General features: G+C 41.7%; 1 protein-coding gene across 1 annotated transcript; it reads right to left on the bottom strand.

The window, feature by feature from the left end:
* Positions 1-5,680: 5,680 nt before the first annotated feature.
* LOC148022130 (germin-like protein 9-3) lies at positions 5,681-6,564 on the bottom strand. Its single transcript, XM_087696801.1, has 3 exons — positions 6,520-6,564; positions 6,183-6,432; positions 5,681-6,134 (listed from the first exon to the last, which is right to left on the bottom strand). Exons 2-3 carry the CDS (start codon positions 6,395-6,397, stop codon positions 5,681-5,683), a joined length of 669 nt encoding a protein of 222 aa, XP_087552927.1. The 5' UTR covers positions 6,398-6,432; positions 6,520-6,564.
* Between the last annotated feature and the right edge of the window lie 2,672 nt (positions 6,565-9,236).

Here is a 9,236-nt window from a genome sequence, read left to right as displayed (position 1 = left end):
TCATGCAAGGTCTTTTTCTTGCCATCCAGCATCAATAATGAAACAATTCCTGTGTGCTGAATGTCATGTTGGGTGTCATCCCCACAGTACACACATAACCATGTGAACCTGTAACTATCTCATCAAACTATTCTCCATGGGGTGTCATATGATTTGAAGCCCCTAAATCAATGTACCATCTCTCATCTCTGTCCTGCCTAGATGCATTCTTAGACAAATGCTGCATGGCAAACAATGTGTCAACCTACTCATCATGCGTACCTCTAGAAGACTCATAGAGCCCAAGTTGTTTGACCTTTTCCTTCATATCTCCTTGCTTCTTGTAACAATCCTTTGCAATGTGTCTATATCTACCCCAGTAATGACAATCCTTATCTTTGTTTGATTCATCATTTGACGTGAACCAAATCCACCACCTTCACCATGGGGTGATCTCCCCTTGCCTCTAAAGCCGCCAGATCCAGGCTATCCCTGTGTATTTGTGCCATGCCAGGCATTCTACTGATGCTGTCCATAAGCATTTCGAGTGTCTCCTCGACCTTGAAAAGAGCCATGGTCTCTGTCGCCTCTGCCATGCTAGCTAGATCAAAGAACAATGTCTCTACTTTGAGACATACTCGAACCTGTATTCAGACCACGCTTAACTTTCTCATATAGCAACAAAGTAATCAGCTCATCCCAATCAGGGGATTCAGCTCTCATAGAAATAGATGTATCAAATGCTTTATACTCTTTGCCAGGTCCATGCAATCATATCATCCTCAAACACTAAAGATCCAATGGTGGCAAGCTAATTCCCTATGTTCTTGATCTCTATAGTATAGGCTTGAATGCTTTTGCCATTCCTAGACATGTTATTGAACTGTTGCTTTAGCTGAATCTTTCTTGCATGTGTTACATTTTCATAATTCTTAATGAGTATGTCCCATGCATCCTTTGGAGAACTGCATCCAGTAATTTGTATAACCATAGCATCTAATATACATAAGAAAAACCAATGTAACACATTGCATTCTCTCTCAGTCCATAGCTTATGAGCCCTTTTTTGACATTTATCAAATTCCTTTCATGTATTTTAGATTCAGCCTCATCACTTGTACATAAGTCCCAAATAACCTCTGCCAACCAAAAAATTCTTCATACGGAACTTCCATGAAGCAAAATTTTTATTGTCCAGCTTTTCTCCCACAATTTGAGTGATATTGTTAGTGCCTTGAGAATTTGCCATAGTTGCAGCTTAGGTATTTAGTGATGTATACGATTTGTAAGTATCTGACTCCTTTTCTTACAGTTCAGAACCAGTTTCCTGCTATTCAATATAGTTTTCCCCTACAATTCGGGATAGTTTTCCTGACAACCTGCTTGCTATAAATTATATTTCAACAATGAAAAAACACAGTCAACTGAGCATAAACCAACCTCAAATCAGTTCAAAATATTCTATGGTAGTGGCAAAATATTCCAGCAACAAACTACGTCCAGAACATATTGCATGTATATCAAGTCAAGATGATATGTATCCTTCCTATAGACAATAACTAGTCAATACCTTGGTATAACCAACAAAAAATCAGTCCAAAATTTGGACTTTTAGGACTCACAATATCCCAAAAAGCATCTACCACTCAAGTGGTATAATCCAAGCATTTGTCAGTAGCAAATAAGCATCACAGATACTTCAATCCTATAGGTATATTGTTTCCAATTTAGGACAACAATAAGTTCACTATTTTTAGCTTGTAAATAAGCTCCAAAACTGAGCAATTAACACTCCAATATCATGCTCAAATGCACGATAATAAGTGCATATACATTGTTAGGATGAAAGCCACCTGTGCTCTAGAATCACCTACTATTTATTGTAGTAAATAGCCAGTCTACACAGGTCTGTGCTAAATATCTCAAAATCTATGAGAAATTTGAAAAAACTTTCTTCTGCAAAGTTGTAGACCATGTCCAAATGGTTGGGGATGCGGGCCTTTATCTAAAAACCATTTATGTAGCAAGATATATCTTTTGCAAAAAAATGGGTTGGACGCATAGTCTCCTTTGATGATGTTTTCTTTAGATCTGATGCCTTGATGTCAAATGGCCACTGCCAAGCCTTCAGGCTTTAGGTGTTCAAGCTCTGATGCCATGTTGGAAGAGAGGGAGAGATACAGAGTGGAGCGAAAGATGAGCCTCAACTCATTGTTGTTCTTCTTCCATTATTCTTCCATCATACTAACTGAAAGAGACTTACACACATAGGTATGGCTAACCAAGACTAACTATGGTTAAGTCACTGACTACACTGACTTATTGAATGTCACACATGTGTACAACTGTATCCAGCTAATGTCGGCGGTCACACATAGAAAGATAGACTGACTCAAGAGTAACGGAAGCTTGATATTCTAACAACCCAACCCTATTATCACTTACCCTCTCTCTATTACTTGCTCTCCATGGCGCAATCTAGTTTTTTCCCCTACTCCAAGAAGTTTCAGAGTCCACACCTATCTTATAAATGCTTAGGTTCGGCCTCCATGATGTTCAAGCGGCACCCAACAAAGCATGCTCATCAACAATAGCCTCTTCGCAAAAGCGTCTCTTTGTGCTCCCTCCTACAAAGAAAAAGATATAGAAGGGCGTGCAGCCTAAGAAGTCCAAGCCTACATCCAGGAAGGCAAAAGCAATACCCAAGAAGCCAACCCCCGAGAAGGAAACATCACCAAAAAGAGCTGCTACTCCTAAGTTCCCTACCTATGAAGTCTATACTAGTTGCTGCTCTTGCTCCAGCTACCCCCTCTACATCATCATTGTGACAACACCAAACAAGTTAGCAACTCTAAAGAAGGCAGTCCCTAAGAAGGCAACTCCCACCTTTGCCCCACAACTAGCACACATCTTTATTTATAGCACTACTGCTATGGCACTTAGTAGCACCCTCGACTTCTACCCACAGCAGGATCTCTTCTGCTCATGATGCGCACTAATTGCCATAAGATTTTGGGCAAGTTGTGATGAAGATGAAGACCATGTTTGTGGGCATTTGCCATTATTAGCTTACAATAGCAACAATGTCCGTGTTATGGAGGACATGAAAGCATGTAGTGGTGCTAAGAACTCAACATCTGGTAGTTTCGAAAGCAAGGTCAAAGCAAGGAGTCCTCAAAGTAGTCCGTTGTGCCCGAAAGTTCTCTCTGGTGATCCTGTTGACCCTTCCCACCTTCAACAACTCATGACAACCTCTTCATGACGGCAACCTCTGGAGCAACAAATAACTAGAAGAGCTACTTGGTTGGCGCACCTCAACTTTCAGGAATGCTTCCTGTGTCATTCCCTTCACATCTTGCCTTTGTCTCACTTTGATAATAGATAGTCACCTTTTCCCTTTTACTTAGTCTTTCTAAGTCAAGTTTTCAATAAGTCCATGCTCCCACAGCCAACCCCAAAATATAATGGAGATGTATGTCGTGTCACGTCTCTATTTCTATGACTCTATCCATAGTCATTTCTCATCTTGTCCATTACATTGGGATAGCGACCTGATGTTTGCACGAGCGAGATGTACATGTTCCATGCCTTGATGATATTCGGCATGATGTCAGCCCTTAGTCGAGTCAAGTCCGATCGAGTCAAGTCCCTTAGATGTAAGTCCTTCCCCTCAGATGAAGCATTGGAAGAGATAGCTCCAAGTTGTCCAGTCAAGTCTAAAAACGATGTTCATCTTTTTTTTTCCCTAAGGGAGGAGGTGTGGTGTGTGTGACCAGTAGGTGTCCGTGTCCACCTAGTGTGGGAGGACACTCAAGGGTTCTTGGCATATAACCATCATCCGTGAATATAAGGAGATATACTCTCATGCTAGAGGCATACGCAATTTGGTCCCATTCTATGAGCACACTATAATATAAAGGGGTTATTTACGGATTGAATAGAAAAGGGTTATGCTTTATTCAAGAAAAATTCACATATAAGGATATTTATAAGTAGGCCTTGAATGCAGGTGATGTAGAGGATATACATATAGTAACTTCCCCGAGCATGAGGTAAGGGTGTGAATACAATAAGGAGTTGAAAGAAGACCATGAAGATGACTTGAGAATTACACTTATCCTTCATGTGATTCAAGAATTGCTCAAGAATTAGGATTTTTGGGTAGGCCTTTGGGTTGCCTGAACCATTGGCATCTTTAGCAGTTGGTTTGATTTAGAATCTTATTGAAACTTCACCACAAAGAGAGAAAGAGAGAGAGAGAGAGAGAGAGAGAGTATGTATGTGTGTGTGTGTGTGTGTGTGTATGTGTGATCTCTTTGAAAATTGAGAGGTTGGGGACTTTGTGCTATTACCTTTGAGTCATGAGGCATCGCAAATGGGTCGTGTTTTGGTTTCCTATCCTTGAATGCTTGAGATTTTTTACTAAGGTAGTTACCTTTGTGTTTTCATTGTTTTTTTGGTGTGCAAAAACTATCATCAACTGAGAGAGGAAAAGAAAGGGTAGCCTCTTGTCTATAACATTGAGCTTTGAGCTAAGAGATTAAGAGGTAGAGGGAAGGGACATCTCGTGTGTTACTTGCATCTAGCCTTAAGACTTGTGATTGAAAGGGTTGTAAAGGGAAACATTTGAGTTTAGAGTTGAGAAGATTGATGAGTATGAAGTTAAGGTGGATTTGAAATAAGGAATAAAAAGCTATGGATAATAAATCATGATGGCCATGAATCTTCTTGGTACTTACAAGTCAAGATTTCATGTTAAAAATTAGTGTTATATTGGTTCACTTAATGCTAGACTTCTTGGAGGCATCATCTGTAAGGATTTTTCTTAGTGCTTCCTCTTGGAGACTTGTGTGAAAAGGACATGCTCATTGAACCTTGTGGTTTCACTAATCCTATGTGATGGTCTCGCTTGGATGTGATGACACATGTGATGCTTCTAGGGTCGAGTGATTTGGGACAAAGTGCTTGAAGTGATCACTTTGAAAAGTTATGTGTAAGAGACTTGGCATCACTTTTACTTAAGACCTTTATAACCGTGCAAAAGAACTTTGAGAGACATGAGATGTGTTAGTTGAACTCGACCACTAAGTGAGGGACAAAGAGGCTAAGTGAGTTTGTTGACCATAGACTCTTGTCTTGATCCTAGCTTTGTGAATTCCCTTGAATCTTTGCAGTTTGTTGCAAGATACTCTTGAGTGTTATATCTAAGTCCTAGTCAACTAAGCAAAGCACTAAGTTGCAACACCCTTACCAATGCTCCTTAATATCTTGATTGTGCACGTCAAAGAGGGTCTCCTTGGTACACGTCCTCACATTGCGTTATTAGTATGCATCACAGGATTATGTTATTGGCACGCATCGTTCTGACATTGTGTCGTGTGCAAGTTTTAGGTTTTTATAAATCCCCATAATTGCCCACCAAAGAAGATAGCAATAGCTCCACGTGATCATGGATTGTGATCTAAGATTGTATGTCGGAGGAGGCCACTCCAAGAACACAAGCAAGGTTCGGGAAAAAAAATTTCAGGAAGAGGAAGTAAATCCTTTTCATCGTCGTCTGAGAAGGAAGTATCCCCCATTGAGACGTATCTTATACATAAATTGAGAAGGAAGCACCATGCCTTTTGCCAATTCAGCTGGAAGAGAAAAAAGGTGCGACGAATGGATATCGACGGTTATTGGAAACGAAAACGAGCTAGCCCTAGATGTGCACGGACTGGAATGGGGCCTGCAGCAGGGAGATGGTGGAACCGGAGACCTGGAAAGCCTGGGCGAGGACGGAGGCCGGGATGGAGGAGTTGAAGAGCGTGGAAGGGAGGGACACCGTCCCAGGGTTTGAGGAGGAGAAAGAGGCGAGGGCGCGAGCAGAGGAGGTGGAGCTGGGGTTGTACTGGAAGTGCACCAGGCCCTTGGGGAACACGAACAGGTCCCCCTTCTGCAGCTGCTTCTGCATGTACAGCTTGTTGGAGGTGTCGACAAAACCCACCTGGAGGCACCCTTCCAGCACGAAGAGCAGCTCGGTGGCGCGCGGGTGCGTATGGGGCGGGTTCTGGGAGGCTGCCGGGAAGTCCAGCAGGGCCGCCGACACGCCCAGCCCGGACAGCGCCGGGAACTCGCTCACGAACGCCTTCGAGGGTTTCACGAACGGGGAGGCGCTGCTGCTGCTGTAGTTGCTGGAGGTGCCGTTGAACAGAGAAGCCCACCAGATATTGTAGTTGTCCCGGAAGCCCGTGAACGTGAAGAAGCTCCCGTCCACGTCCGACGCGTTCGTCCCCGCTGGCACCACGAAGTCCTGCGTGGCCTCCGGATCGCTCGCCTGCACCCGCGCCACGTGCCCCACCCACAGCAGCGTCACGCCCATCACGATTGCGATCACCGCAGCGGAAGTCCCTCTGATCCCGGCGGCCCCGGCCTCCATGATGACCACCTAATATCTATTAATTATATGCGTACCTGGAGGACACAAGCTGCTTAGCAGCTAATTATGTTGTCGGATGGGTATGGTATAATTTTTGCACTGAGTCGAAGATCCTAACGTACCTTACTCCCTGCAGCTTAAGCTTATACGTCGTCCTGCCGTGCCTCCAAACACTGCTCCTAATATAGCTTCGGGTGCTACTAAGGTTTGTATGTTAGACGAGGCTGATGACCAATGAATTAGCACTTCAATACCCAGCTACTCCATATAATTTCCAGGGCGTGGTGGTATTTTATACAAGCAGCCAGCTCGTCGTGGGATCAGACGTACATCCTGATCGTCCGCTCCGATCCAATCGCCGGCAGCCTTCGATCGTCCGCTCTGATCCAATCGCCCTTCCACAAACGCCAAAATTCTAGCCGCCGGCAGCCTCGTCTGCTCAACCTAGCGCCTGCTGCAGGCAGCCCTGCTTCGGTGAACTTTGTACCACAGTGACACGGACTGTCCCTCTTTCTCGTGCATCGTGCAAAAATAAAATAAAACACATCTTCCTCATTACGCTAATAAATTACAACTTCTATGATACAACGTTACAATCAATATTGTCGTTATCCAATGCAGACTAGTTAACAAAGTGTATAGTATTAATCGGTGTTCACGAAAAACATTTTTGGTAGCAGATACAAAAACCTCTAACTGAAATTTTGCAGAGATTTTTGAATCAAATTACATGTATTTGCCATTTTTGTATCTGAAATTGTTTAAAAGTTTTAGGTTTAAACTTTTTTTCAATTTTGAAAGTTTATTTTTACATTTTGCAATTCACTTTATTTCAAACCTCAATTTTTCGTGAACACTGGTATTAATAGAAAAAGTGAAGGTCGGTTTATACATGGACGAATCAGACCATATAATCCTGTTGTTGTTTTAATACACATATGTTATGATCATACGAAAAACAAGGCATGGCTTCGTACATCACCAAGAAAAGTTCAAGAAAGAGAAACCCTACTGATCGACTTTTCCAAAGACTTGATGACTCATCTTCAAGGCTAGGTATGCCATACTCTCATGATTCGTCATTGAGTCGTGCTAAAGTCTAGACTTGGACTATGATTACACTCCCAAGTCCTTTTCATGTCCACAACATATGGCACTCCCAAGTGATCCTTTTGTTGGCAACTTTCCCCATGGCTTTTGACACAATAATTGGTAGCATTAGTATTCATCTAGAGCATAAGTTGAGCTTGTTTCATTGAAAAATGTAAAGGGTCAGTTTTCACCCAAATGTTCCTAATTACAAGCCAATTCTAAATGAGCCAATTCAAAAGAAGTTCATTCCATGCAAGTTTGGGGCAAGCAAGGTAAGAAGCAAGAATATATGTATCTCTTCCATCATATTTGAAGGCTTCAAGTTTGGCCAAGCCTAAAAAATGAAGGGCAATCTTAGTCATCAGATGTTATAGGCCTTTTTTTTCTTCTATGAGCTCAATTTAGGGTTGGACATGAGATTAGTTAAGCCTTCAAATTAGGAGCCATCTAGATCATTAGTCCTCATTGCCTTTCTTGTATTTTATGTGCTCAATAGTGGGGATTGGTCAACGTAAGTCTTTCAATGAGATGTTATCGCTAAATTCCAATGTGCTGCATTTTTATCCTAGAGATCACTCTAGTTATTAATGCCCTGAGGGGTTTACTATATGTAAATCCTTACTATCACGTGTCTTCAATGCTTATTCTAAAAATCCCTCACCTGTGGACCTTTTGCATGAGTAAAGCATACCTTTTTTCTATTCAACCTATGTATGCCCTTATTAAATGATGTGGTTCTATGTGTAAAAATGGTCCAAAAGAGGAGTCAAAAAAATCCATTGTGTTGTCAAACCCATGTGATACCACTTACATATTTGAGATTGAACCCCCTAGACTTAATCCCATGCTTATTGAACTGTGTGCATACATGATTTAAGATGGGATGGGATGATATAGAGGGAGGAGAACTTGCACTTACTAGAAGTGTCTCAAACTATGCCAATTTTATATACACTACAACAAAATCAAAGCAAAGATGGACACAATTGATGTTGTCATGACGCTATGCACCCACCATTGCAAATTTGAGGGTGGAGTTTTTCGCCAAGAATTTGAAAACATTAGTCAGCATCATTAGGAGTCTATTTTCTGTTGTGTGTGTTTTCATTTGCATGATGCACGATCACTTGTAGTTAAGCTAGGCACAATTTCTTCAATGCATCCATAATTTTTTTTGTGGGAGCATCGTTTGATTGCTTGCATCGCATGGATCCAAACATTTATACAATGGATTCTTGTGTACATAGAGATCTATTTTATGAGGCCGATCATGTAGAAGAGGAAAACAAATTGTGAAGAGTCAAGATGGCTACAATGTGCCCAAATCTGGCATGTCTGCAGAGATTACAACATCAATTATGGTAAGATTGAAAGCCTCGCTTGTATTTTGCTTGAAGAGCTTGCACGTATCTGAAGAAGGGCTACTATCTTGGGAGTAAAACTAGAATCGGCCAACATGTTTATGGAGCTTGCAATGTCAAAATTTCTAAAAGAGTGGTAATTAATCAGGAACATAAGCATGATAGAGGAGGCGGCTGATTTAGTGTCACTGTATGGGACTGAAATATGCTAATCCAAGGTTTAGGAAAGATGCAAAGAAGTTATAGGATCAGAGAATATAATTGGAGAAGTGCAATAATTCTGGTATGGTGATGTTAGAGGAAGCAAGTTGATCAGCAGGTTGTCATCATGCTCGTGTAATGAATGACAGAAGAGACACCTAAGGTGGTGAAAAAGCCTCATACAA

This window comes from Lygodium microphyllum, chromosome 17 (assembly GCF_053477565.2).
Source record: "Lygodium microphyllum isolate KBCC chromosome 17, Lygodium_microphyllum_v1.1.10, whole genome shotgun sequence".
In the NCBI taxonomy this organism is placed as follows: domain Eukaryota; kingdom Viridiplantae; phylum Streptophyta; class Polypodiopsida; order Schizaeales; family Lygodiaceae; genus Lygodium; species Lygodium microphyllum.
This window is presented reverse-complemented; position numbering and strand designations above follow the sequence as displayed.